The sequence below is a fragment of the Arabidopsis lyrata genome (assembly GCF_000004255.2).
Source record: "Arabidopsis lyrata subsp. lyrata unplaced genomic scaffold ARALYscaffold_3, whole genome shotgun sequence".
Taxonomy (NCBI): Eukaryota; Viridiplantae; Streptophyta; class Magnoliopsida; order Brassicales; family Brassicaceae; genus Arabidopsis; species Arabidopsis lyrata.
In genome coordinates this window covers 9,114,939-9,142,410 of record NW_003302553.1, presented here as the reverse complement: position 1 = coordinate 9,142,410, position 27,472 = coordinate 9,114,939, and the positions used below count along the sequence as shown (strand labels likewise).

The 27,472-nt window shown below is 38.5% G+C and overlaps 7 protein-coding genes and 1 pseudogene across 8 annotated transcripts; 6 read left to right on the top strand and 2 right to left on the bottom strand.

The window, feature by feature from the left end:
* The first annotated feature begins 615 nt into the window (after positions 1–615).
* Positions 616–4,255, top strand: LOC9319334 (polycomb group protein FERTILIZATION-INDEPENDENT ENDOSPERM). The gene is made up of 13 exons (XM_002885355.2): positions 616–856; positions 1,953–2,018; positions 2,129–2,251; positions 2,339–2,419; positions 2,509–2,601; positions 2,736–2,811; positions 2,918–2,997; positions 3,087–3,158; positions 3,266–3,325; positions 3,411–3,507; positions 3,608–3,671; positions 3,780–3,839; positions 3,966–4,255. Exons 1-13 carry the CDS (start codon positions 680–682, stop codon positions 4,024–4,026), a joined length of 1,110 nt encoding a protein of 369 aa, XP_002885401.1. The 5' UTR covers positions 616–679; the 3' UTR covers positions 4,027–4,255.
* LOC9319333 (pentatricopeptide repeat-containing protein At3g20730) lies at positions 3,812–6,185 on the bottom strand. Its single transcript, XM_002883220.2, has 2 exons — positions 5,375–6,185; positions 3,812–5,285 (listed from the first exon to the last, which is right to left on the bottom strand). Exons 1-2 carry the CDS (start codon positions 5,997–5,999, stop codon positions 4,216–4,218), a joined length of 1,695 nt encoding a protein of 564 aa, XP_002883266.1. The 5' UTR covers positions 6,000–6,185; the 3' UTR covers positions 3,812–4,215.
* Positions 6,087–13,742, bottom strand: LOC9321467. Of its 2 annotated transcripts, none has more exons than XM_002883219.2 (20): positions 13,417–13,742; positions 13,249–13,337; positions 12,747–12,856; positions 12,581–12,632; positions 12,187–12,275; positions 11,881–11,947; positions 11,744–11,806; positions 11,362–11,529; positions 11,153–11,246; positions 10,990–11,069; positions 10,825–10,897; positions 10,677–10,720; positions 10,119–10,186; positions 9,487–9,569; positions 9,221–9,378; positions 7,835–9,140; positions 7,425–7,708; positions 6,984–7,196; positions 6,739–6,895; positions 6,087–6,630 (listed from the first exon to the last, which is right to left on the bottom strand). In XM_002883219.2, the coding sequence occupies exons 1-20, from the start codon at positions 13,526–13,528 to the stop codon at positions 6,341–6,343; spliced, it is 3,600 nt and encodes a 1,199-aa protein (XP_002883265.1). In that variant the 5' UTR covers positions 13,529–13,742; the 3' UTR covers positions 6,087–6,340. The 2 variants fall into 2 exon arrangements, with proteins under 2 accessions (XP_002883265.1, XP_020886306.1); XM_021030647.1 differs by having other exon boundaries at positions 6,091–6,630; positions 12,581–12,629; positions 13,417–13,721.
* Positions 13,743–13,900: 158 nt separating this feature from the next.
* LOC110229786 lies at positions 13,901–16,153 on the top strand. Its single transcript, XM_021030648.1, has 2 exons — positions 13,901–15,500; positions 15,800–16,153. The coding sequence occupies exons 1-2, from the start codon at positions 14,912–14,914 to the stop codon at positions 15,805–15,807; spliced, it is 597 nt and encodes a 198-aa protein (XP_020886307.1). The 5' UTR covers positions 13,901–14,911; the 3' UTR covers positions 15,808–16,153.
* Positions 16,154–19,683: 3,530 nt separating this feature from the next.
* On the top strand, positions 19,684–21,179 carry LOC9321466 (putative F-box protein At3g20705). Its single transcript, XM_002885354.2, has one exon. The coding sequence runs from the start codon at positions 19,973–19,975 to the stop codon at positions 21,065–21,067; it is 1,095 nt and encodes a 364-aa protein (XP_002885400.1). The 5' UTR covers positions 19,684–19,972; the 3' UTR covers positions 21,068–21,179.
* A 660-nt stretch (positions 21,180–21,839) lies between these two features.
* Positions 21,840–23,386, top strand: LOC9321465 (putative F-box/kelch-repeat protein At3g20710). Its single transcript, XM_002885353.2, has one exon. It carries the CDS (start codon positions 22,123–22,125, stop codon positions 23,248–23,250), a length of 1,128 nt encoding a protein of 375 aa, XP_002885399.2. The 5' UTR covers positions 21,840–22,122; the 3' UTR covers positions 23,251–23,386.
* Positions 23,387–24,289: 903 nt separating this feature from the next.
* Positions 24,290–25,628, top strand: LOC9321464 (putative F-box protein At3g20705). Its single transcript, XM_002885352.2, has one exon. The coding sequence runs from the start codon at positions 24,340–24,342 to the stop codon at positions 25,438–25,440; it is 1,101 nt and encodes a 366-aa protein (XP_002885398.1). The 5' UTR covers positions 24,290–24,339; the 3' UTR covers positions 25,441–25,628.
* A 378-nt stretch (positions 25,629–26,006) lies between these two features.
* Positions 26,007–27,238, top strand: LOC9321463 (annotated as a pseudogene).
* Positions 27,239–27,472: the final 234 nt, after the last annotated feature.

The following is a 27,472-nucleotide window of genomic DNA, read 5'->3' as shown; positions in this document are numbered from 1 at the left end:
GTATATTATAAACTTGATGGAAAAATCCCTGGTACCGTTAGAAACTTAGAATTATAGCTATGAGTATCAAAAGGAATATGTAAAATTTGGGTGGAAGAAATGAGAAATTATGGTTAGAATTGAGAATTATATGTAATTGACAAAATCACTTTTTCCAAACATAAAAATGTGATAAAAAAATTTACACAACCATTTAAATCCAAAATAAATTTGCATTCAACCATTTTAAGTAAAACTTATAGTAATGAATAGTCAAGGATATACATTGCATATTACATAATTACTACTTTCAGAATTTTCAATCAAATCTACAATATTCCTTTGAAAGAAAAAATAAAAAAAGACGAATAGGTAAACTTCGATCATAACGTTAATTTTGGTTTTCTTACCAATTTGTTTTTTCTTTTTTCTAAAAAGGTAATTAGTGTGTTTTGTCAGGTCCAAAATAAAGTTTTGTCGTGAGGTCAAAATCTACGGTTACAGTAATTTTGATAACCTGTAAATGTGTGTCTAATCGAAAACTACAAAAGACCAGTTGGTGCATGAGACTTGTGAGCTTAGATTAGTGTGCGAGAGTCAGACAGAGAGCGAGAGAGAGAGAGAGAGAGAGAGAGAGAGAGAGAGAGAGAGAGAGAGAGAGAGAGAGAGAGAGAGAGAGAGAGAGAGAGAATTTCGAGTGATGTCGAAGATAACGTTAGGGAACGAGTCAATTGTTGGGTCTTTGACTCCATCGAACAAGAAATCGTACAAAGTGACGAATAGGATTCAAGAAGTTAAGAAACCTTTGTATGCTGTTGTTTTCAACTTCCTTGATGCTCGTTTCTTCGATGTCTTCGTTACCGCTGGTGGTAATCGGGTAACAAAATATCTACTTTCAATTCGGAATCATGGTTTTCAATTCTGGGTCTGTTTAGGTTTTGACTGAGATTTGATTGATTGCAACAATAGGACCTTTCCTTTTGGATTCTAGCCTTGAGCGAGATTCAAAAATTGAAACTTTGCTTGATGATAATCTGTTTATCCCCTTTTGAAACGGCCATCAATGGTAATGAAGCATTTAGTTCAAACTTTCTGGTATTGGAGATTTTGTGAAAGATATGTTTTTTTTCTTTTCTAATTTAAAGTGACTTCATTACCTTATACACTTGATTTGATTCTGTTTCTAGCTTTGTGATTTCAAAAAAACTGAAACTTTGCTTGATGTTAGTCTGCTTATCTAAGGGGGTTGGTTCCTATTGAAACGTTTAGTTTAAGCTTGCTTTTTTTTTTTTTTTTTTTTTCTAATTTTGAAACTAGTTAGAGTGAACTCATTACCTTATACACTAGATTGCTCTATCTTGTTTTCAATGTGGGTTCCTAATGTACCTCATAGTGGCTCTTTGGGCTCAATTATCTTCGTCGAAAGATCGATCGTATACCTTTTTGGGCTTAGTGGGCTTTGATACCATGTGAAAGTTCTCGGGATCCGTTTAAAACCAATTGGAAATGAGTGGAGTTAATTCGTAATCATATACGCTTGATTAGGTTTCATATTCTTTGGGCTCAATTGTCTTCGGTCGAGCATTTGGGATTGGTGGGCTTTGATTACTGTGTGAAAGTTCTCGGGTTCCGTCTAAAAACCAATTGGAAATGAGTGGAGTTAATTCGTAATCGTATACATTTGATTAGGTTTCATCCTCTTTGGGCTCAATTGTGTCGAGGGTTTGGGATTAGTGGGCTTTGATACCGTGTGAAAGTTCTCGGGCTCCGTCTAAAAACCAATCAGAAATGAGTAGATTTAATTTTTAATCTTATACACTTGGTTTTGTTTCATCCTCTTTTTAATGTTGTATTCCTAATAGTATTTTTTCTTCTATGCTAAGGTTATTCAGTTGCTCAATGTGAATGATGTTTCTTAGCTGAGCTAGTTCATGAATCTCATTACTGTCATTGGTGTTTCTCTTATTATGTAGATTACTCTGTACAATTGTCTCGGAGATGGTGCCATATCAGCATTGCAATCCTATGCTGATGAAGATGTAAGGAAGCATACATATTATACATATACTAGCTTTTCCATGAAATTAAAATAAGTGATGTTTCATTGAGACCTTTTGGGTATATTATGTCTATGTCCTCTGGAGAGCAGAAGGAAGAGTCGTTTTACACTGTAAGTTGGGCGTGTGGCGTTAATGGGAACCCATATGTTGCGGCTGGAGGAGTAAAAGGCATAATCCGAGTCATTGACGTCAACACTGAAACGATTCATAAGGTATTATTGCATTTTTATGGATGTTCTATGTATCCTAGCAAATGATTCTATTTCTTTCTTGTATAATCTGTGCTCGCACATGTGCAGAGTCTTGTGGGTCATGGAGATTCAGTGAACGAAATCAGGACACAACCTTTGAAACCTCAACTTGTGATTACTGCTAGCAAGGTATATCTTTTGGCTTTCTTTCTTTCTAATATATCGTTACATCTATTTATTTGTTGATGGTTAAGAGCTGTTACGTTTTAATTAATAAGGATGAATCTGTTCGTTTGTGGAATGTTGAAACTGGGATATGTATTCTGATATTTGCTGGAGCTGGAGGTCATCGCTATGAAGTTCTAAGTGTGGTGAGCCAATATGGTTTTTATATATTCCCTTAAACAGAATGGATGTGAAAGAAACCAATTACCTAATTCAGTTAGTTTCCTACAATAATTATAGAGACATGTTAAGGATTACCATCTTATCTTGAAAATTGTAGGATTTTCATCCCTCTGATATTTACCGCTTTGCTAGTTGTGGTATGGACACCACTGTTAAAATATGGTCGATGAAAGGTACGATCGAGCACATTTGTAGAAGGAACTTCCATTTTTAAATCCTTTTGAGAAAAATGACTTGTGGTTCGTTTGTATAATCGTCTTATTCTTTGGCTGTCTATAGAGTTTTGGACATACGTCGAGAAGTCGTTCACATGGACTGATGATCCATCAAAATTCCCCACAAAATTTGTCCAATTCCCTGTAAGTATTTTGTTTTTGCCTTGTATTGTAACAACAAGTGATATACAAATATTGATGATGGCCTCTGATTAAATTACTTATACGTGTAGGTATTTACAGCTTCGGTTCATACAAATTATGTAGATTGTAACCGTTGGTTTGGTGATTTTATCCTCTCAAAGGTTAGTAAGTCAATGACGGTTAAGATAATTTTATTTGGTGTAATAAGCTAAAAGCGGAAAGGTGTACTATTAAAATACTTACTCTTGTGTGTTCTATCGCATTTTAGAGTGTGGACAACGAGATTCTGTTGTGGGAACCACAACTGAAAGAGAATTCTCCAGGAGAGGTTAGTATCTCATTGTTGCTCCAAACATAACAGAATCATTCATTTTATCACATATATTACATATTGAAGTTTTTGTGGTTTGCAGGGAACTTCAGATGTTCTACTAAGATACCCGGTTCCAATGTGTGATATTTGGTTTATCAAGTTTTCTTGTGACCTCCATTTAAGTTCTGTTGCGATAGGTGATCAGAGAGCTCATTAGATAGAAATTTGCATTATATATAGATTACTTCAACTTTTCTTATACATTTTGTGACAAATGACTCGCTGTTTTGTTATCAGGTAATCAGGACGGAAAGATTTATGTCTGGGATTTAAAAAGTTGCCCTCCTGTTTTGATTACAAAGTAAGTTAGTTTCTGATTCAGACACGATGTTTGATTTTTAGTCAAATGATTAAGCTTCACTTTGGTGTCTTTGTTGTAGTCTTGACATGATTCTCTGTTGCCATATAGGTTATCACACAATCAATCAAAGTCTGTAATCAGGCAAACCGCCATGTCTGTCGATGGAAGGTATAATCCTTCTTCTCTCTCACCAATGCACTGAAAACGTCTTAGTTTTATTTATGACTCAATATTACTGTATATAAAACCAAACATTGGATTCTGACATACTATGTTTCTTCCATGGGATTGTAGCACAATTCTTGCTTGCTGCGAGGACGGGACTATATGGCGCTGGGACGTGATTACCAAGTAGTGGTCTGGGTCTTGTAGGAATTGATGAATTAGGAATGTGGAGAGATATCCATTCTTTTATTGTAACTCTGATCATGGTTCTACACTTCTACTCCTTGAGACCTTGAGATGCTCTTTATAGCCTTGTTAACGTCGACCCTTGGACCACAGTGTAAACCCTTTGTGGAGATTTTGTCTTATTCCCTTCTGTTTAATACACAAGGCTGTATCCTGGAGTTTTATTGCAGGAACCACTCTCTTTCATAAGCTGTCTGGTCTTCAAAGCACTATCCCATGCTCCATTAGCTGCATGTACACTGGCCAAATTGATATAATTGACTGGTTTCTTCGGTTCCACACTCAGAAGCTGCGAGGCTGCTACTTTACTGAGCTGCACGTTCCCATGGCGCCTGCATGCATCAAGAAAAGCTCCCCATGTTGATGAGCTTAGACTTATAATACCATCTTTACTTCTTATCAGTTCATAAGCTTCTTCCAAGTAGCCACTGCGCGCAAGCATATCTATGATGCAAGAGAAGTGCTCTTCTCGAGCTTTGATACCGTGCTTGTTGATCATTTTGTTGAAAATCTTCCAGCCTAGTTCGGTTTGTCCTGTATGGCTACAAGCAGAAAGGAGAGAAAGAAATGTAACGTCATTCGGTTTGATCCCTTCATGCTCCATTCTGTTATAAAGATCAATTGCTTTCTCAAAATTCCCATGTCTTCCATATCCTGCGATCAAAGAGGTCCATGATCTCACATCTTTCTCTTTCATCTCTTCGAAAGCGAGGACTGCATCCTCGATGTCCCCGGACTTTGCATACATATCTATCAGCGAGTTACCCAAAGCAATATCAAATCTGATTTGGGAAGATTTTAAGGCAAAACCATGGATCTGTCTTCCAACGGTTACCGATGCGATGGTGGTGCATATTTTAAGCATTGAAGATACTACAACCTCGTCCATCTTTGTTTTCATCAGTATCATCTCGTTGAAGATATCAAAGGCATCACTTGTGCAGATGTTCTGCTGTGCAAAACCTGTAATTAGAGCAGTGCAAGATATTAAGTCTCTTTTTGTTGTGTCCTCGTGCAGTTTCCAAGCATTGGCAATGCTACCACACTTCACATATGCATCAACCAGAGACCTAATCAGAGCACTTGATCTTCCAAAACCCAGCTTGATCGCTAATCCATGTAATTGACCGACTGGTTCAAGACACTTAACTACAATAGAAGCTCTCAAGAGGCTTCCAAAGGTGAAGCAGTCTGGCTTCTTCCCTAATACAGAACAACACAAGAAGCTGTTTAACCAAACTGAGTCATAAAAGTTTTGAAATATGTGGCAGGAATAGAAACGAGTAGTTCACCTTCCGCGAACATTAACTGAAACAGACTAAACGAAGTATCTACACAAGCATTGGTGGTGTATCCATCGATCATTGAATTCCAAGAAACCAAATCCCTTTCTTTCATTGAATCAAACTGAAGACGAGCATCCTCCATCTTTCCACACCTGGCATAAAGAGAAAGCAATGCACTCCTCACAATTAAGTTCCCTGCACATTTCCCTTTCTCCAAACAACCTTGTATCTGCATCCCTTCTTTAAGACATCCCAAATCTTTACACGACTTCAAAACACTCCCGTAAGTGAACTGATTAGCCCTAACATCTTGCCGGTGCATCTGTTTGAACAACAACAACGCGTCCCTGTGATATCCACATCGAGAAAACCTCGAGATCATAGCTGTCCAAGAAACCACATCTCTCTTAGGAATTCTATCGAACAGTTTACGTGCATGTTTCACATCTCCCTGTTTTAAGTACAAATCTATCAACATGTCGTTCAACTGGAGATTGGAGCCGAACCCATTTGTCACCGAATTCCCATGAATCAACAAAAGTTGTTTCTTGACGTTTTGGTAGCTGCATAACTTGAGAGCCTTGAGGTACAAAGGATGGCTTAATAAGTAGCTTTCCGAAACAACCAGCATTATCCAATATCCACCAACTCAAATTGGATTCAGATTTGAGACTTGCGCTACAAAAAGCGATCTCTTTTAATTGAAATCACCATAAAGAACGTACAAAACATAGCTTTTTGCAAAAATTCCTCAAAACTTTTCAATCCAAAAAGACAGTTCCTTTTTGGGTAACTGCAAGTACAAGCATTGCTCATAGACATACACAAAATTCGTTTCCACCGTATATATATATAAAGGATACAAAAATTTTCCGGCCGCTTGAAGTAGTGATTCTCACATCTCTATATATGCTATATACATCAAAGAATTAGCAGCCTGCTTCACTTCTTCTTCCTGTCTGAGTATACGTTTTAGATTTGGGTTCGTAATTTAGCCATTAAGCTCTGCAAGCTCTCGAGTTTCTGCTTGAGCTCGTTGGCGTGTTTTGCCGAAGATTCTGAATCATTGAGATCAGAAACTAGAGCTGAACACTTGGCCTCTAACTCCATTGAGGCTTCTTCAATGGAAGAAATGGTAGATTCGAGGTTTGTACGTAAAGAAATTTCTCTCATCGAATCTGATGATGCAGCAAAAGGTGAGCTTTTGGGACTTCCTGCTCTGCTTGCTTTTGGAGAGAACATTTTGTCAAAACCTTCACTTCCTGCAACATAGAGACATAGAGTTATAAGCCAAAAAGGCAAATCCAAGAATCTGGGAAAGTTGAAACTATAATCTTAAATAGAAGCAGATGAGTGTGAGATAAGCATACCAAGGTTGCTTAGTTGATTTAGAGTCGCCTGGCCAATAGATTCTTCAAGTTTCAGCACACGTAAAACCCCTGCGACTATCCTTCCCATTGCGTCAACTTCAGATTTGCACAAGAATGTCAAATGCTGCAGCTCATCCTTTGTAACAATTGCCTCAACCTGCAGCACAAAGAACAAAAAAACTCTATTACAAAAACTACTTTACTAAAAGGAAGAAGCAAAGAGTAATGAGCTCAGCTTCACATACAGGTTGCTTAACAGAGAATTTCAGACTTTCTGCCACCCAGTTCAATGAGTCATCATGAACAGATTTGTCTTCGGATGCCACAATATTAGCTTCAATGTTAACCCCTCCATGCATGTGACCGTTTTCGTGAACTCCATTTGTAGACAAACCATTACAAGAATCGGTCCCTTTCTGCATTTGAGGCTTCACTGTCTGTAGACCTTCGACACTGACCTATAATGTGCATTTCCCAAAAAAAAAATTTAAGGCTCAGTAACTAAAGGTCCACAATCTTTATGGCATTCAAGAATGTAATTTTGTAAGACAGCAGAAAAATAAAGGCTGCTTTGAGAGTTACATATGGTTTTTCTACGATCACCACCAAACTCTCCTTCAAAGTGATGTGGTTAAAGAAAGTTCAGGGAAAGAAATTGAGCTGTGGAACGGAGTACATATACTTACAATAATTGAGTCCACAGGATACTTGTGAGCATCATACTGGTTTTCTGTCCCATTTGGATCCACATTCTTCGGTGTACTCTTGGCTAGTACTCGGAAAGTACGAAAATTAGTGTGCCAACACCTCTCTTCTCTTCCAATATCTTCATTATTCAGAATTCCTGTGCCAACACCTTCTCTGCCCTCCAAAGCAAACAACCAGTCTCTTAACTCAATAGAGACATCAATGTCATCTGGCCTTTTCAAATGTGGGAAACCATCGCCATTCCAGTTTCCTGGAGTTCCATCTGGATGCATATATTAGCAACAGTGGTTAGCAAAACTTGAAGCTGTAAACAAGAACAGTCTGCATAGAGGATACTTTCACATGAACTATATGAAATGGAAACAATCAAGATAGGTTTTTTCAATACCCTTTTTCCTGTCATCAACTATAGATGATTTGAAAAGTTTTGACAAAGGTCCAGAAGATAAATGCTCTAATCCTCTAGACAGACCCTCTCCTGGACCACCATCAAGATTCAGAATTCCGAATCGTTGTAATAGAGCTTCAGCATAGCTCATTCCACCTCCTAGGCGTACACCTGAAATACAAGCCACAATGCTTACACTGTGGCATTCCATATCCTTTTCACTGAGGGGAATCACATGTGTTATGCTTATGTCCAGAAAAGGTGTCATAACAGTGCTGCCACTATGCCCATCATGTCTCCCGTTGACAACCCAAAAGACGCGCCTCAGTGGGGTAGACCCATTACAGCTAACTAAGTGACCATTCCAGCTATTCTCATGTTCTTGTTGTAAGTCGGTATCTACGCAATCTACCTCAATATTTTCCCAGTATATGTTGGAGGATACTGCAACAGCACCACCAAGGGTTCTATGAGTTACCTTCACAGAAAGATCTTTGCCAAGAAACTGAACGAGTGGCATGTCCTGTGTACTAGTAAAGGAAGACTCCAGAAACTTAAGCTGCAAATCCTTCAAAGCCAATTTTACAGCAGTATCACTGGGAACCTTCTCCAACAACCCTCCAGTCAAAGAAACAGTATTCTGGCGTTTGCTTTCTTTAACAATTGAAATCTTTTCACTGACCTTACCGAAGTAAGAATAGAGGTCCAGAACAAAAAATAACTGTTCCACTGAAGCACGCGAGATATATTGCTCACAAGCAACTCCAATGCGTACAATACCACCAGGAGGAGGAATTGTTATCAGTGGCTTTCCATCCGCAGATACCATAGCAACTTCTATAGACACGTCTTTTCCTTCAACACAATTCCACAAACCCATTTCCGGACCACGAGGGCTCTGAAGTTCAGTTGAGTTGGGAGATGTTTCCAAAGCCAAACTAAAATGTGAGGCTCCAGCTGTCCATTTCTTTTGGCTGGCATCAATAGGCTGTCCTGGCCAAAGACAGAAGCAAGCAGGATCCTTCTCCAGGTTTAGTAGCCGAACTTTAAGAGTAGGTGACTCTGCAAAAGATAAATTCTCAATATGAAGCCTCGCCCCAATGAAGGACTTTTTTATGGAAAGGTCTTCTTTGATTGCTGAATCTTCCAAGTTACTCAGGTCTAATGGAACAGAGACATCTAACTCCTTGAGCGTGAAAAGAAGAGAGTTAACAGAGTTATCAGGCAAAACATCACCGGGATTTACAACAATGCCATCAGCCAGAAAAGATGAAATTCTTAAACAAGCTTCTTCCTGAAGATGAACCTGAGAAAGGATAGAAGAAGAAAAGGGTGAAGAATTTGTTAAAAAGAGAGAATTTTGATTTTTACTTGACATACACATACCATGAGTGGTTGGCACTGGATAACTGTCTTTGAGAAAAAGTGTGGAGGTTTTGGGGATGGCTTGACCTGAAGAGAGTGTAGGGAGATCAAGGGTACATCCTGAACTATTTGCCACGGGCCGCTGTCCAATGGATATATGAGAGGGCAAAAATTCTTGGCTGCCCCAAATACGTGGATGGAAAATTAATCAGCATGAAATTGTTTCAACAACTAACAGGATCGCAATAGATGAACTTTTGTAAACTACAGTCAGGAATTATTAATACCAAATTCGGGAATTGCAAGGTCTTCGGCAGCAGTTTTCATGGATGGTTGGACTAGAGCACAAGGAGCGCGCGAAAAGGCATCCCTGAATTGAAACCATGAGTGATTATGCAAGAACTTTAAATTCAAAGTTGTGAACCATTACATGCATCCGAAAATTATACAAATATTATAAGTTAACATAACCAGCAAATGCATGTGAAACAAAGAAATGAAAATGGTAAAAGAGCTAGCTTCAAAAAACAACATCAACAGCGTACTTCATAAGAAGTAGATTATTTGAAGTTTTCCACAAATCTTTTCAATTTATATCGTACGACATACACTATCAAGTAAGATTTTGGCTTCTACATCTATTAAACACTAGTAACACAAGGTAATCGGATAAAGGTTTCAAAAGAGCCATCAGAAACAAAGATCTTGACTATGCAGAAAGTAAATCGCAACTACGACTAACATAATGCCCTGAAGATCAACAGAAATTACAAAGTGCTCAGAGATCGTTCTAGTAAAATTGCAAAGACAAAGCTATTGATATGATGATAGGGAGCATAGTTCAAACTTTAAAGAAAGCTATAAACGGATTACTCTAATCAGGAAATTTACTATTGTATCCCGACATAAGCATATTCACCTTAAAAATAGCCCAACAATCAAAATCTTAGTCAAATAGTTAGCTGATTCTCCGTCCGAAACACAGGCCTGCAAGTATATATGCCTAGTGATGTCAGTTTACAGCACCATATATAATTCAAGATGCTTAGCGTACTGAAGTGCATTAAATAATCTGAGGGCAATAAACTTTCTAGTAAACATAATATGAATGGGAAGAGATATATAGAGCTTGAGACAACCAAGTTAGTGGTATAAACCATTATATGCATTAATCATATTAGAGTGATTTATTAACCATGTCACCATTTTCACGAGGGAGAAAATCTGGTCCAAATCCCTAATTTCTTTATGTGTTCTTCACATTGCCCGAGATTTGATTTGATAATGTGTGTGTGTTGTTCCAACTTATACTAAACTTATACACACTTACAATTAATTCATAAGAACTAGAGTTCCTGTAATTTGTTTTACGATTTCCCAGAACTAAGAAAGCTCCATGGCGCATAAAGTGCATGCAGGAAACAAAATCATGCTAGTTACTATCTAGATCAAAATCTAAGAATCAGTGAGAACATACCCGAGAAAAAAGGAGTGATTGCATTAGTAGTTCCAGTTGGAATTCTGAAACGTAGAAAGGTGGTACATGTTAAACCCAGGAAACAAGAGTAATGGTTCTATGCAAGACTGCACTCTTAGCTAACATGTGGTGAGTCAAATTAACTAACCAGCATCTTTAATGCAAAGAAATACATGGTCCACAAGAACGGAGACAAGAGAACGTCCTGCTGCTTCGGCAGACTGATGGAGGCATACCATTAAAGCGTGAGAAAAAGAATTCATGTACAACGTTTCCTTTAAAATGATCCAGTGGGAATGTGAAAATTTAAGACCTGCTGAGATTTTGGATCCACATCTCCTCGGTTAAGGCATAAGTACATTCCAGTTAGAAAGCGGAGAAGAGCGCGCAACCCTGTTCCAAAGAACAATGAGTAGACTTACTTACCAATCTGCATCAACCTACTATCTGAAAACTAAGAGAGTATGTCTTCAAACCTGGTTCACTTAAGGCTGGACAAACAGCTTCTGGAATGTGCAACTGGACTTCAAGCCCAAGTGGACTGTTTAGTGCTGTTCTCTGAACTGTGATCTGAACAAGAGGCCACCATCAGGAATGAATTAGGCACCAAAACATCTAATGCAGACAAGCATCCTGCTTTAATGTCGTATATACAAGTAAAAGGGAATCGAAAACAAATATTTACATATGCTTGGCCAGAAATTCCTTCTAAAAAGCGTTCTCCACCAAAGAATACTCGTTTTGCACCATCATCATCTCTGAGATTTTCTTCTTCAGACCGGGCTAAATTAGCTTCAGTGAACATATCAGGATGTGGTAGAAGATCAATTGATAAAGCTTCCCATTCAAGTTTCTGATAACGAAAGGATCATCACATGCAGAAAAACAAATCACATCAGGAATATTATCTTCAAAGAAGATTATCAGGTAGGAATAAAGAACTTTTAAAAGCAAGCGCCATGGATATAGATAGACATTTGGCACTGTTTTTGCAAACACGGAATGCTTAATCTTGAGCCATCTAGAATATGTATCAAGGAAAACTAGCTAAAGAGTGGCATCAATACCTTAAACAAATAAATAAATCCTGTGTTAGTAGAGAAGTCCCTTGCTTCTTTCAGATTTACAACCTGTAAATGAAATTCATTCAGAATACTAATTCTTCCAGAAAAGAATTTTCTTACATCATGCTCGCAAATCTCACCTTCCAACTCTCATTAGTGGTGTACAGAACAAGGTTACGAATTGTAATAGATGCCAGCGGAGCAGCCCTAGATACAAAGTATAAGAGCTTAGATATACATAAGCAACAATCCAAGGCATTTAGATTTAATCCCCGAGTAGAGGACAACGAAACGAAACTACAGTCAGGTAGGAGTGTGAAAGGCATAAATTATAGTATAACCAGTATTCTGTATCAAAGAACCCTAAGTAACGAGATTCCAACACCCCATAGACATGAAGCTAAGTTTCAAATAACTAGACAATGTGTGCAGTAAAAGTAACTAACCAGGCTGCCCCTCCTTCACGGTGGGCACCACCTCCAGTTTCAAGAAGAAGATTGACCACCTTAACTTGTAAAGTCATTCCATCTGCAATCTGATCAACATAATAAAATATAATTGCACAAGTACCTCTATATCAGAAATGAATAGAACTATATGAACTAGAAGAAAGACACTGTAGAAAATTGACATCATTGCTTCGACAAAACAAAAGGATTATATGCTTAGCTAGTCTTCAACCACATGTGTAAGAAATACCAATAATGAACCAAGCTCAAAACAACCAACCTAACTAGAGGAGGCTAGACCATTTGAACCACTAAGTAGAAAACTACTAATGACTCAGTGCTTTATGGAATAACTTTTTGAAATATTGACGAAGTAGTAGAGATACCTCACCTTGTCAGCAAATCCATACCCGTTACTTTTTGCGGCGGTAGGAGACTGACTACTGAAGGAAAAAAGTAAGAAAATAAATTAAGGTTTCAATAATATTCTGGAAAAATAAGCAAGGCTCAGTGAAGACTGGGTAGAAGCAAAACAGAAGGAAGTAGGGTCTCAGTACCTGCTTGGACCCTTTGTCACATCAGCATCAGGATTTTCTTCAAGAACAAGATCAAGTTTATCGATTTGCACAACAACGGGTTCCGTTTGTACATTACTGACATATGGAAGCTATACGAGGAGGAAAATGAGAAGGAATCAAAAAGAAATTATTGCTTGTGGAGAACAAGATAGATCACACACGTTAACAGAAACAGAAACACATTTCAGTTCCATCAAATTCAAAAGAACTAGTGCTACTTATCCAACTATCCACTTAAACTGTCACAAATCCAAGCTATGTTCTTACTTGTTTAGAATCCTAAATCTCAATCTGTTAAAAGTAGATTTTAGAGCTCATTCCATCACAATCAACAGAGCCGAAATCGCAACAAATCAAAGCCAAGTTCTTAATAATCGTAACCATATCTGGTTAAGGTGGAAACTACATATTATACCACTGCCAATTCCATAAATGTTCCTCAACAACAAAAACAGAAAAGCAGAGCCAAAAAAACACAAACCATGATTTCCAATTTTCCAACTTTGGCAGTGGTCACACTAAGGGCAGGTGGCAAACCCATACTGGCATGTATAGCCTCACCATTAATGTCTGCAAAACAGAAATCTGAATCAGAAGATACACAAAACACAATCTTTTTCTTTCCCAATGAGGGAAGATAAAGACGAACCTAAATTAGAAAGCTGAGCGGTACGGCCTTGAAGCTTAAACTGATCTCTGGTAAACGATTTGAGCCAATACTTGAGTGTATACTCTAAGGCTCGAGCCAGTATCGACTCCATTGCCGATCCTCTGTGATTCGAATCACAAAAGATGGATCAAGAACAACTGCAGCTCATAGACTTTGCCGGATTACGAAGATCCCAGATCCGAGAAATTGGGTTTATGTGGAGAAGCAAAAAGACGTGGAATCGAGAATGTTTGCGTCTTTAGGACATTTAGAGATTTTTGTTGTGTGATAATAAATTCAGAGAAAAGACTGTAACTTGAAAATGAGTGAGGACAAAAAAAAGTATTATTGTTGTCATGTAAGGCTGGCACGTGCGAGGCTTCTCGTTTCGCACGCGTGAAGATTGACCGACGACGATTCATATTATTGAACGAGAGACCTTATAAGAGTTATTCTCTATCTCTTCTCTATTGAACCAAGTGAAGAAAAGAATCCATCCGGGTCACTTGGTGTTGTTCCAATCGGTTTGCACGATCGGTTGTGAACCATCTTGTGCTTCTCGTCCGTACAAGCCATGTCCGTACGATCATCCTTGAGGCCGTCCGTACCATTTCAAGATTACTCGGCCCATTGGGATCTCCAGCCTTCCTAGGCCTATCCAAAGCTTCACCAAGGTTCTAGAAGACTCTCGACCCTTCCAAGAGAGCCGTTACACTCGCCAAGAGAGGAAAAGGACAAGGAGCGCTCTCACCTCCTTTATGACGCGTTTTCCCTTGCTTTTGACCGTTGTACATTGTGGATATCCAAGAGGATATTCCTTTTGCTTTGTCCTTAAAAGGAACCTTTGTATTGATCCATTTTTAGTAAGAAAGAGAAATAATCTTTCCAATCTCTCAAATCTCTCAAATCTCTTTACTCTCTTTAGCTTACATTTTTCCGATTAAAGTTCTCATCTTTTCCGATCATCTTAAGGTCCCATCGAAACCTAAAAGCTCCATAATCTAACATGGTATCAGAGCCATAAGCTCCATATCCTTCATTCAACCCACCTCATTTACTTCCGCACCAAATCTCTCTCTTTTCTTTGATTTTGTTCGATGAGTTCATTCTATGATGAGATGAGTTCTTTACACTCGAAAATCATTCCGGTTATCCTCAAGGGAGGAAACTACTTGCTGTGGTCACGAACCACAAGATCTGCCTTGTGTAGTCGGGGACTTTGGAACCATATCTTGAACGAAGAGGCGCCAAAGGAGACGACCACAAGAGATGGACAAGAAATCGTTCTTGTTGATGAGGGGAAATGGTTCCAAGAAGATCAATCGGTCTTGGTCCTCCTCCGAAACTCGCTTGAGTCCTCAATACTCGAAGCTTACTCCTATTGTGAAACTCCTAAAGAGCTTTGGGATACTCTCTTTAATGTGTTTGGAATCTCTCCAACTTGAGCCGGGTGTTCGAAGTGAAGAAGGCCATCAACGATCTCTCTCAAGGAGACATGGAGTTCACTCAACATTTCGGCAAGTTTAGGTCTCTTTGGGCGGAGCTCGAGATGCTAAGGCCTAACACCATTGATCCGGCGATCCTCAACGAAAGGCGTGAACAAGACAAGGTCTTTGGTCTCCTTCTCACCTTGAACTCCACCTACAACGATCTCATCAAGCACTTACTCCGAGCCGAGAAGCTACCTAACCTAGAAGAAGTGTGCTCTCAAATCCAAAAGGAGCAAGGATCTCTTGGTCTCTTCGGAAACAAAGGAGAGCTTGCTACAGCCAACAAAGGAGAGCTCACCACCGCCAACAAGGGAAGCTACAAGTCCGAGAACAAGAGAGGCCTAACTTGTGACCATTGCAAAAAGACGGGTCATACCAAGGAGAAGTGTTGGATCCTCCATCCCCATCTCCGACCAAGTAAATGGAAGGATCCTAAAGCTCATCAAGCGAACTGGAGCCAAGAGACTCAAGACACCTCCGGACCCGGACCCTCAACTCAAGCGAATGGTGTTGGAGTGGCAATGACGGCGTCTTCGGAGTATGTGAAGAAATCTGATCTCGATGCTCTCATTAAGGCTCTTAAGGAGTCATCCGGTAAATCCTATCATGTTATTGCTCATACTCTAAAACCTCTTATTGTTGATTCGGGAGCCTCTCATCACATGATTAGTGATTCTAGGCTAATGAACAATATTGAACCGGCTTTAGGAAACATGGTAATTGCTAATGGGGATAAAATTCCGGTTAAAGGAATAGGTGATTTAGAGCTATTTGATAAGAAGTCTAAAGCCTTTTACATGCCAAATTTTACTTCTAACTTGCTTTCCGTTAAAAGAGCAACGACCGATTTAAATTGTTATGCGATATTTGGACCTAATGATGTTTACTTTCAGGATATTGAATCAAGTAGGGTGCTTGGTCAAGGAGTTACAAAGGATGGTCTTTATGTTCTAGAAGACACAAAGCTATCCGAACCTTTATCTTCTCATTTTAGTTCAAGTATTGTTGTTGCGAATAGTGCTATTTGGCATGCTAGACTAGGTCATCCACATCCTCGGGCTTTAAGTTTAATGCTACCAAAAGTTTCTTTTCAAAGTCTTGATTGTGAAGCTTGTATTCTTGGTAAACATTGCAAAGCTATTTTTCCTAAGTCGTCTACTATTTATGAAAGTTGCTTTGATTTAATTCATTCGGATGTGTGGACTTCACCTTGTTTATCAAGAGAAAACCAAAAATATTTTGTCACATTTATTGATGAAAAATCAAAGTATACTTGGCTTACTCTCCTTCGTTCAAAAGATCGTGTTCTTGAAGCTTTTAAAAACTTTCATACTTATGTGACTAACCAATACAATGCCAAGATTAAGATTTTTAGATCCAACAATGGTGGGGAGTATACAAGCCAAGCATTCAAGGATCACCTAGCATCACACGGAATCATCCACCAAACAAGTTGCCCTTACACTCCTCAACAAAATGGTGTATCCGAACGCAAGAATCGACACCTAATGGAGATTGCAAGGTCCATAATGTTTCACACCAATGTTCCAAAGAGATTTTGGAGTGATGCCGTGATGACCGCGTGTTACTTGATCAATAGAACACCAACAAAGATTCTACAAGACAAGTCTCCATTTGAGGTACTCACTAAGACTAAGCCTTCTCTTGATCACTTACGTGTGTTTGGTTGTGTTTGCTATGTCTTAGTCCCCGGAGATCAAAGGAACAAGCTCCAAGCCAAAAGCACTAAGGGAATGTTCATCGGGTATTCAACAACTCAAAAGGGTTACAAGTGTTATGTACCGGAGTCAAGGAAAGTATTGGTGTCAAGAGATGTAAAGTTTGTGGAAGACAAGGGATTCTATGACAAGAAGGATTGGGAAAGTCTTAAGGATTTGTCTAGCTCACCATCGGATAGAGCTACTAACCTTCGGATTATTCTTGAGAAGCTTGGAATTGAGAACTACCAACCTTCACAAACTCAAGCTCCACACCAGCCACAAGGACAAGAGACTCAAGAACAAGAAGAAGAAAGTCTTGAGGAAGAAGTCCAAGACACTCAAAATGAAGAAAATGACCTCAACACTCAAGAAGAAGATCATATACCCGATGGTGATGGCTCCAACGAATTAAATCAAGAGGAAGAAGACACTATTCAAGAAGTGATACCTTTAAGGAGAAGTGAAAGACTTCGCTTTCATCCCTCAACATGGAAAGACAAGAGAGTCTACTACAATGCCAATGCGGTAGCTCATCCAATTCAAGCCGTATGCACTCTTGCTCACCTACCCGAAGAACATCAAGTCTACCTTAGCAAAGTTGATCAACATTGGATTCCCACAACATATGAAGAAGCCATGCAACATCAAGTGTGGAGAGACGCTATAGAAGCCGAAAGACGAGCCATGATAAACAACCACACATGGGATGAAAAGGATCTACCTAGAGGAAGGAAAGCCGTGACCTCTAAATGGGTATTCACCATCAAGTATAAGAGTGATGGAGAAATTGAGAGGTACAAGGCTAGACTTGTAGCAAGAGGTTTTACTCAAAAATATGGAGAAGACTACCTTGATACTTTTGCCTCGGTGGCCAAACTTCACACGGTTCGAGTGGTTCTTTCATTGGCTACTAATTTGGAATGGGATCTTTGGCAAATGGATGTCAAGAATGCATTCCTTCAAGGAGAATTAGAGGAAGAAGTGTATATGAGACCACCACCGGGTCTAGAAGATAAAGAAGCACCCGGGAAAGTTCTTAAGCTCAACAAAGCAATCTATGGCCTTAAGCAATCTCCGAGAGCTTGGTATCACAAGCTAAGCACCACACTCCTAGGAAGAGGATTCAAGAGATCTGAAGCTGACCATACACTCTTCACTCTCCCTAGCCAAGAAGGTATAGTAGTCATTCTCGTTTATGTAGATGATATTATCATCTCCGGGAATGACAAGGTTGGTATTCAAGATACTAAAGATTTCCTTAAAAGTGTCTTTGATATTAAAGACCTTGGAGAACTAAAATACTTTCTTGGGATAGAAGTTTGTAGATCAAAGGAGGGTCTCTTCTTATCCCAACGAAAGTATACTCTTGATCTTCTTGATGAAGTAGGTAAGCTTGGCGCTAAACCAGCAAAGACTCCCTTGGAAGATGACTACAAAGCTAGACGAAAGGGGGAGCATGATAACAAGCCTTTCGAAGATCCTACCAAGTATCGGAGGCTAGTAGGTAAGCTCATCTATTTAACCATCACTAGGCCTGATATTTGCTTTGCCGTGAATGTAGTGAGCCAACAAATGCAAGCTCCAACTCAACACCATTGGAATATGGTGAACCGCATCCTCAAGTATCTCAAAGGCGCTCCGGGTCAAGGCATTTGGATGGGATGCAATAGGAACACGGAGCTTGTTGGGTATTGTGATGCGGATTACGCCGGAGACAAGAATGATAGAAGATCAACAACCGGCTATTGTACCTTCATTGGTGGAAATCTAGTGACTTGGAGAAGCAAGAAGCAAAAGGTTGTATCTCTTTCAAGTGCCGAAGCGGAGTACCGGGCCATGAAAAAGCTTACTACGGAGCTAATGTGGCTAAAGGCTCTCCTCAAAGACTTTGGTATAGACACGCCTCAACCAATCACCATGCATTGTGACAATCAAGCCGCCATTCACATCGCAACCAACTCGGTGTTTCATGAGAGAACGAAGCACATTGAAGTCGATTGCCACAAAGTCCGAGAGCAAATCCAACTTGGAGTCATCTTGCCACATTATACCGAGAGTGAAGAACAATTGGCTGACATCTTCACCAAAGGAGCTAGCACCAAGGTGTGTGAGTACATTCACCAAAAGTTAGGCCTTGTTGACTTAACTCAGCCACAATCCCCTTAGCCAAATATCCCATACTCTTTTTCCCTAAGTGTGGTTTTATCCCATGAGGTTTTCTACACTTAGGTTTTTAATGAGGTGGTTGAATTTGGATCCAAGTCTAACCTCCATCCTTCTCCGGTTAGACTTGAGGGGGAGTATTGAACCAAGTGAACCAAGTGAAGAAAAGAATCCATCCGGGTCACTTGGTGTTGTTCCAATCGGTTTGCACGATCGGTTGTGAACCATCTTGTGCTTCTCGTCCGTACAAGCCATGTCCGTACGATCATCCTTGAGGCCGTTCGTACCATTTCAAGATTACTCGGCCCATTGGGATCTCCAGCCTTCCTAGGCCTATCCAAAGCTTCACCAAGGTTCTAGAAGACTCTCGACCCTTCCAAGAGAGCCGTTACACTCGCCAAGAGAGGAAATCCTTTATGACGCGTTTTCCCTTGCTTTTGACCGTTGTACATTGTGGATATCCAAGAGGATATTCCTTTTGCTTTGTCCTTAAAAGGAACCTTTGTATTGATCCATTTTTAGTAAGAAAGAGAAATAATCTTTCCAATCTCTCAAATCTCTCAAATCTCTTTACTCTCTTTAGCTTACATTTTTCCGATTAAAGTTCTCATCTTTTCCGATCATCTTAAGGTCCCATCGAAACCTAAAAGCTCCATAATCTAACATTCTCTTCTATCATGTCGGCCATTAACGGATGGATGAAATACGTCTTTTAAGGATTTGGTTTCAAACATCACTAGTTTGGATTGTTGGAGTTGTGATTTTTGATTCAAGTTCTGTTATGTTTTGGAACAATGAAAAGTTGAAAACTTACCACATTGATCATTGAAGCTAAATCATCTACTTTGGCTAGTTGCATTGAATCTCCATGACTAATGAACAAAACATATTGACCCAACAAATTATCCGAAGAAGAATGAAAAGAGTATAATGGGCCAAAAGAAGACTGGCCCAATAACAAGGATCTTTATCGGAGTACCGACCCATTATAGAGCAACTTCGCTAACGTGTCGGATACTCCACGTCTTCCCTTGATTTCCGCAAGGTTGGATCTTTGCTCTGTAATAAAATCTAGGGTTTCTGTTGTGTTCTTCAATAAAAAACCCATCGATAGCCTTTCCGGAAAATACATGCAACGACACATAATCTTATTTAAAACATAAAACAGCGGCGTACGAGACGATGATGATGTCCAATCTTCCACGTGATTTGGTGGAGGAGATTCTCTCTAGGGTTCCGTTGACATCTTTGAAATCAGTGCGATCTACTTGCAAAAAGTGGAACGCTTTAACCAAATATCAGAGTTTTACAAATAAGCACATCCGCAATGTAGCAAGATCAGGGGAAAGAGAGTTTCTGATCATGATCATGGAGTATAGAGCTTATTTGATTGGCGTCAATCTCCATGGAATTCAAAACAACAACATTGATCTATCTATAAAGCAAAAAGGTAAACTTATCAGCCTAGACTATTCAGATGAAGAATATCGTACATCTCATTCTCAGGTCTTTCACTGCCATGGTTTATTGTTATTCGTAAACGCCACGAGCTTAGTGGTTTGGAACCCGTATCGGGGGAAACCAAAATACATCAAACGCGGGTATGTGCAACTAGGAATGTTCGCTTTCGGATACGACAAATCCTGCGGTAGCCACAAAATATTGAGGCTTTTCGGTCATTACCTAAATAACATCGAAATCTATGATTTGAGCTCTAATTCATGGATGGTTCCGAGTGGCAATCTTGAATGGGGTATGATGTATATGCGAGATGGCGTGTCTTTGAAGGGAAATACTTACTGGTGTGGTAAGGATAAGGAATCAGTAGATTATCATTTACTCTGTTTTGATTTTACAAGAGAGAGGTTTGGACCGCGTCTGCTTCTGCCCATCAAAGGATTTGATGGGTCTCTATCTGCAGTTAAAGAAGAGCAGCTAGCAGTGTTAATTAAGCGGTATGATATATCTGCGATAGAGATTTGGGTTACGAACAAGATTGAGCCTGATGCGGTGTCGTGGAACATCTTCTTAAAATTTGATATGAACCTATGTGATTATGCTGCGAATTTCTTGATTGACGAGGAGATAAAAGTCGCAGTGGTTTTTGATACAGTCAGGGCATGGGGGAGTCCTAAACTCACACTCACTTACACCGACATAGCTTACATCATTGGAGAGAATGGTTGTTTTAGAAGAGTGGATCTCCGTAAATCTCGATACCCATCACCTCGTCCACTTGCTTGCTCTTATGTTCCAAGTTCTGTGCAAATCAAGTAAAACAAGATTATTATGAATTAGTCTATTTACATTCTCTTTTTTCTCTCATATCTTCTTTGAATATTAATTTGTTTCTCATGATCTCTTCTATGCAATATTATTATCCTTAAGAGTAGAATTCTCTGTCTCTTCTCTCCTCAAGGATTTGATTTTATATTAAACGTACATCACTAGTTTAGTTTGGGACACCGTTGGCTCATACGTTTTGGGGAACAAAGAAAATTTTACCACATTGAACCTAATCATCAAGCATTGAATCCCCATAACTAATCAGGCCCGGCTTAGCACATGTGTTAGGGTGCTAGGGCACAAGGTCCAAGGTTCCAAAATATAATTATTTTCTTTTTTTTTTATATACAAAAAACCTTATTTTCTTAAAAATAGCCACAAATTCAAGAAATATACCTTAAAAATTCTAACTTTTATTAAAAACAGTATGAAAAAATCCAAAAAAATTTAACTAATATTTTCTATAATTAAAAATCACAAATTTTTGTTTAGTAATAATAATAGGCCAAACCTTTCTTTTTTTATCTAAAGGTCTTTAATTTTTTGAGATGGATCTAGCACCGGGTCTCGCCAACATTTGAGCCGCCCTAACTAATCATCAAACATATTGAACCAACAAACTATTGTAAGTACCAACTAGTTTTTTTAAAATTAATCACATCTTATGACAGTGAGATGGATATGTGTCGTCAGTCGTGACTCGTGTTAGAAGATTTAATAGAATGAGAGAAATTTTTACTAGGAAAAAAAATGTTGACTTGAGCGGAAGAGGGATAAAAGCGAAAATGATATTTTTGTCACAGATGTCTCAAAACATGGGTCTTGTCACTAAAATGTGTCTAAATGGGCCCAATAAATATGAAACGTAACAGATGCTCCACCGGCTTACTTTTTAGGGTTTCTGTGTCTTCTATAACAAAACGTCAAAACCTATCGAACGCCTCTCTAGACAAAACCACCACAGTGGAAAAGAAAAGATTTATTAATATTTGACCTAACTTCATTATATCGATATCGATCCTTGTTTCAAACTTGGAACGACGACGATGATGATGTCAAATCTTCCAAAGGATTTGGTGGAGGAGATTCTCTCTAGGGTTCCGTTTAAATACCTGAGAGCAGTGAGATCTACTTGCAAAAATTGGAACGATATATCCAAAACTCGGAGCTTTGCGAATAAACACATCGACAAAGCAACCGTATCAGGGGAAAAAGAGTTTCTGATGATCACAAAATTTAATGTTTTTCGGGTCGGCGTCAATCTCCATAGAAGTCAGAACAACAATGTTGATCTATCTATAGAGCTTAAAGGTAAACTTGTTAGCAGAGACAAAACAGATGATTTATTCCACAAATCTCAAGTCATTCACTGCAACGGTGTATTTTTATGCGCACGGGAAAAAATGCTTGTGGTTTTGAACCCGTATTGGGGACAAACAAAATGGATCATGCCAAGACCTCCTTTCGGGTGCTCAGACAGGTATGCTCTCGGCTACGACAAATCCAGCGGTAGCCACAAAATCCTGAGGCTTTTCGGTGTTAACCAAAAGAACCTCGATGTATACGATTTGAGCTCTAGTTCATGGATGGTTCCTGATGATGTCACTCTTGAAAGGGATATATATATGCAACAAGGCGTGTCTTTGAAGGGAGATACTTACTGGTATGCTAAAGATGAGGATTCAATAGATGGTTACTTATTATGTTTTGATTTTACAAGAGAGAGATTTGGACCGTGTTTGCCTCTGCCTCAGCCCTTGAATGAAGGTTATGCCCTATACAAAGGTTATGCAACTCTATCTGTAGTTACAGAAGAGAAGCTTGCTGTGTTATTACAGCGGTGGGATACAACGGTTATTTGGGTTACGAACAAGATTGAGCCTGATGCGGTGTCATGGAGCATCTTCTTAAAACTTGATATGATAATGGAACCAAAGATTCATCACTATCAGAATTTCTTCATTGACGAGGAAAAGAAAGTCGCAGTTGTTTTTGACAAAGACAAAGACAGGTCAACTTGGCCGCCTTGGATGTTTAAAACCATTTACAACAGAGCTTACATCGCTGGAGAGAATGGTTATTTCAGAAGTGTGGATCTTCTTAAATCTCCAAACACACGACAACTTGGCCGCCTTGTGTGCTCTTATGTTCCAAGTTCTATGAAAGTCAAGTAACAGATTTATATAGAAATCAGTCCAGTTTACATTTTCAATATGATTTCATCTTCTTTGAACAAGATTTTATCAATAAATATGAATTTGTTTCTCAATACTTCTTCTTATGCAATATATATGGTAGAGAATTCATTTACTTTACATTTTACAAAACAGAGAGATGACAAGGATCGAGCAAGTTAGACCAGTTTCTTGGATTCAGTCCATTAATCCTCAACATGGTTTATAAGCAATTCCTCCAGAACAAAACAAAACAAAAACAAATCATCTTCGCGTCACGCCGAAGAGATTATGTCTCCCAAATCGATATTGGGATTAAGGCTAGAATTTTGAGATTTTTAAAATCAAAATAGATGAAGGAGAAAAGGAAAAGAGCACACAACTAACATTTATAACCGAAACTAGTATATGATGATTATTTATGATCTAAAATGGCTCAATCAAGACACCATTGAAAAACTTGAGGTTTTATTTGGTGAATTTACTCTTTAGCAAACGTTAGAAATTTGTTTATACCTTTTTCCCACTAGACTATTTAATCAAGTGTTTCTTATATTCCAAATAGCATTGTCAAAATATATATTTTATTCAATTAAATTTACAATATTAATAGTTCTGGTTTTATTTATCACTAATAGGAATTTATATTTTACTATTCATCAAATATAGTCTCAAATTTTAAATGCGTATATTTTCTTCAAAAAAATTATTCCGTATTGTATCCATAAAATTAAACCTTTTACAATTTTACTCCGTAATATACGTATATGATTAGAAAATTTTGATTTGATTTCAAATTGATAAATTTTGTTTCAGATGGCTTTTTCAACAAATATTTTAGTCGTAATGTTTCAGAAGCTGGTCCTTAATTATGTCTAAGAAATGGCCTAATCGGACGAAATAGCCCAATAACACGGATAAAATTTGGAGTTCCACAACCTATAAGTACCTAATTAAAATCAGGGTTTATGTAACAACAATCTATCTGCAGAGTGCAGACTGCAGCCTCTCCATAAGGTTTTTGGAAGTTGACCTAACTTATCTGTGCTACGTTGTTTCTTGTTTGAAACTTGAAAACAACGATCATCGATGATGATGTCCAATCTTCCACAGGATTTGGTTGAGGAGATTCTCTATGAGAACAGTGCGATCTATTTGCAAAAGCGATCTATTTGCAAAAACTGGAACGCTTTATCCAAAGATCCGATCTTTACAAATAATTACATCCGCAATGTAGCCGCATCAGGGGAAAGAGAGTTTCTGATGATCAAGGAATTTAGTGTTTATTTGGTCGGCGTCAATCTCCATGGTATTCAAAACAACAATGTTGGTCTATCTATAAAGCGTAAAGGTAGACTTATTAGCATGGACAATACAGTTCGGAGATTCTGTATATCCCAAGTCTTTCACTGCAATGGTTTATTGCTATGCGTTTCGGGGAAAAACATGGATAATAATAGGCTTGCGGTTTGGAATCCGTACTGTTGCAAACCAAAATGGATCAAACCCACCAGATATACTTATTATGGGACAGCAGAGAGGTTTGCTCTCGGATATGACAAATCATGTGGTAGCCACAAAATCTTGAGGCTTTTTGGTGATAACCTAAATAACATCGAAATCTACGATTTGAGCTCGAATTCATGGAGGGTTCCTAATGTCACTCTTGAACGGGATATAGTGTATATGCAACAAGGTGTGTCTTTGAAGGAAAAGACTTATTGGTATGCTAGAGATAAGGAATCAGAAGATAAATACTTATTTTCTTTTGATTTTACAAGAGAGAGATTTGGACCGCGTCTGCCTTTGCCCTTCATGTATTTCGATGATGTATCTCTATCTGTTGTTAAAGAAGAGCAGCTTGCGGTGTTAGTAAAGAGGTGGGATACATGTGAGATGGAGATTTGGGTGACGGACAAGATTGAGCCCGATGTGTCGTGGAGCAGGTTCTTAAAAGTTGATATTAAACCACGTTTTGATTTTGCAAATTTCGCCGTGATTGATGTGGAGAAGAAAGTCGCATTGGTTTTTGATAAAAATGAGGCAGAGAAGTTGCAATCCAGTTACAGCATAGCTTACATCATCGGAGAGAAAGGTTGTTTCAAAGAAGTGGATCTCGGTGAATCTCCATACACACCACTTTCCTGTCTGGCATGCTCTTATGTTCCAAGTTACGTGCAGCTCAAGTAACCCAGATTACGAATTAGTCTATCTACATTCTCCTTTTGCTTTCTTCTTCCTTGGATATTAATTTGTTTTTCTTTTCTTCTTTGAATAATAACTCGTGTTGATTATTTTGGATCTTAAAACTTGGAGAGGGTTTTTCTAAGACTTGAGGTTTTATTTGGTGATTTTGGCAAACAGTCAGCTTTTTCTTACCTTTCTTCCCACTATAAATTCTCTCTATCTAGCTAGCTAGTAAAATTTCTCAATTGATATATAGAATATTAGAATGTGTACTCATTGTTAAATATGAGTTTGACACGTGACAGCAATATAGGACGAAAATACCAGAAAAGTAAAGGAATGATGAGAATATAGGAATATAGAAATAGGTAATTAGGGATTCTTATTGGATTAGGAAGTCTAATATATGGCATAATCGGGAGACATAAACTAGGGTTTTGGTCCTTACTAGAGTAGAGAGCAACTTAGAAAACTAGGGATTCCGCAAGCTCAAAATGTTTGCTATAAGTAACAATCAGCAGCCTCTCGGAAGAGATCAGCAGCCACAGAGAAAATTAAAAAGGAATGAGTTTTTGAAACTGACCAAACTTTGTCTGCTACACCAATCCTTGTTTGAAACATGAAACAGTGACGTACGGTGATGATGTCCGATCTTCCATGTGATTTGGTGGAAGAGATTCTCTGTAGGGTTCCCTTGACATCTTTGAAAGCAATGCGATCTACTTGCAAAAAGTGGAACGTTTTAACCAAAGATCAGAGGTTTGCAAAAAAGCGAGGAAAAGAGTTTCTGATGATAATGAATCATAGGGTGTATCTGATTGGCGTCAATCTCCACGACAACATTGATCTATCTATTAAGTGTAAAGGTAAACTTATTAGCAGAGACAAAACAGGTGAGGAATTATATGTGTCTCGAGTCTTTCACTGCAATGGTTTATTGTTATGCGTATCAGGAAAAACTAGTCATGATACTAGGCTTGTGGTTTGTAATCCGTATTTGGGGAAACCAAAATGGGTCAAACCCAAAAATAATTATGGGATACTAGACAAATTTGCTCTCGGATATGACAAATTATGCGGTAGCTACAAAATCTTGAGGATTTACGATTTCGATAATAAACTAGAAATCTACGAATTGAGCTCTAATTCATGGATGATTCCTAGTGACACTTTTGGACGGGATAAAGAGTGTATGCAACATGGCGTGTCTTCCAAGGGAAATACTTATTGGTGTGCTAGAGATAAAGAATCACAATATTGTAATCTGTTCTGTTTTGATTTTACAAGAGAGAGATTCGGACCGCGCCTGCCACTGCCCTTCAATGGAACTTATGTGTCTCTATCTACGGTTAAAGAAGAGCAGCTTACGGTGTTATTACAGCCGTCGGATAAATCTGAGATAGAGATTTGGGTTACGAACAAGATTGAGCCTGATGAAGTGTCGTGGAGCATCTTCTTGAAAGTTGAAATGAACGTCTTGGAATTTCTTGATTGACAAGGAAAAGAAATTCGCAGTTGTTTTTGATAAAGACAAGGGAAAGGGGTTTAAAACCATTTACAACATAGCTTACGTCATTGGAGAGAATGGTTATTACAGAAGAGTGGATCTCCGTGGATCTCCGTGAATCTCCAAACAAACCACTTTGCCGTATTGTGTCTTCTTATGTTCCAAGTTGTGTGCAAATCAAGTAAACCAGATTTAAGAATTAGTCTTTTACATTTTCTTTTTGCTTTTATCTTCTTTGAACAAGATTAGTCAATGCGAATTTGTTTCTCATCTCTTCTATGCAATATGATAATGATTTAAGTTTTACTATTTAATATTTTATAGAGACAGGACAACAATGGACGAGCAAGCTATCAGTTTTCTGGTTGCAATCGAATTCTCAACATAGTTATTTACTTTTGTTAACCCATTGCTTAATAATAGCCTATATGCTTTAGACTATATATAACAAATGCTTAGAGACAGAGTTGATCCAGGCAATAATATCCATTGTTTTCTTACATTCACATTGATCTAAACACAAATGAA

Excerpts from the sequence above, each read along its gene's own strand:
- LOC9319334 (XM_002885355.2), top strand. The coding sequence starts at position 680 with ATGTCGAAGATAACGTTAGGGAACGAGTCAATTGTTGGGTCTTTGACT. Across the intron at positions 2,812-2,917 it reads TAAAATATGGTCGATGAAAG|AGTTTTGGACATACGTCGAG; the intron begins GTACGATCGAGC and ends GGCTGTCTATAG. Across the intron at positions 3,159-3,265 it reads GTGATTTTATCCTCTCAAAG|AGTGTGGACAACGAGATTCT; the intron begins GTTAGTAAGTCA and ends ATCGCATTTTAG.
- LOC9319333 (XM_002883220.2), bottom strand. The coding sequence starts at position 5,999 with ATGCTGGTTGTTTCGGAAAGCTACTTATTAAGCCATCCTTTGTACCTC. Across the intron at positions 5,286-5,374 it reads TCAGTTAATGTTCGCGGAAG|GGAAGAAGCCAGACTGCTTC; the intron begins GTGAACTACTCG and ends GTTCTGTATTAG.
- LOC9321467 (XM_002883219.2), bottom strand. The coding sequence starts at position 13,528 with ATGGAGTCGATACTGGCTCGAGCCTTAGAGTATACACTCAAGTATTGG. Across the intron at positions 12,633-12,746 it reads GTGACAAAGGGTCCAAGCAG|TAGTCAGTCTCCTACCGCCG; the intron begins GTACTGAGACCC and ends TTTTTCCTTCAG. Across the intron at positions 6,896-6,983 it reads AATTCTCTGTTAAGCAACCT|GTTGAGGCAATTGTTACAAA; the intron begins GTATGTGAAGCT and ends TTTGTGCTGCAG.
- LOC110229786 (XM_021030648.1), top strand. The coding sequence starts at position 14,912 with ATGGAGTTCACTCAACATTTCGGCAAGTTTAGGTCTCTTTGGGCGGAG.
- LOC9321466 (XM_002885354.2), top strand. The coding sequence starts at position 19,973 with ATGATGATGTCCAATCTTCCACGTGATTTGGTGGAGGAGATTCTCTCT.
- LOC9321465 (XM_002885353.2), top strand. The coding sequence starts at position 22,123 with ATGATGATGTCAAATCTTCCAAAGGATTTGGTGGAGGAGATTCTCTCT.
- LOC9321464 (XM_002885352.2), top strand. The coding sequence starts at position 24,340 with ATGATGATGTCCAATCTTCCACAGGATTTGGTTGAGGAGATTCTCTAT.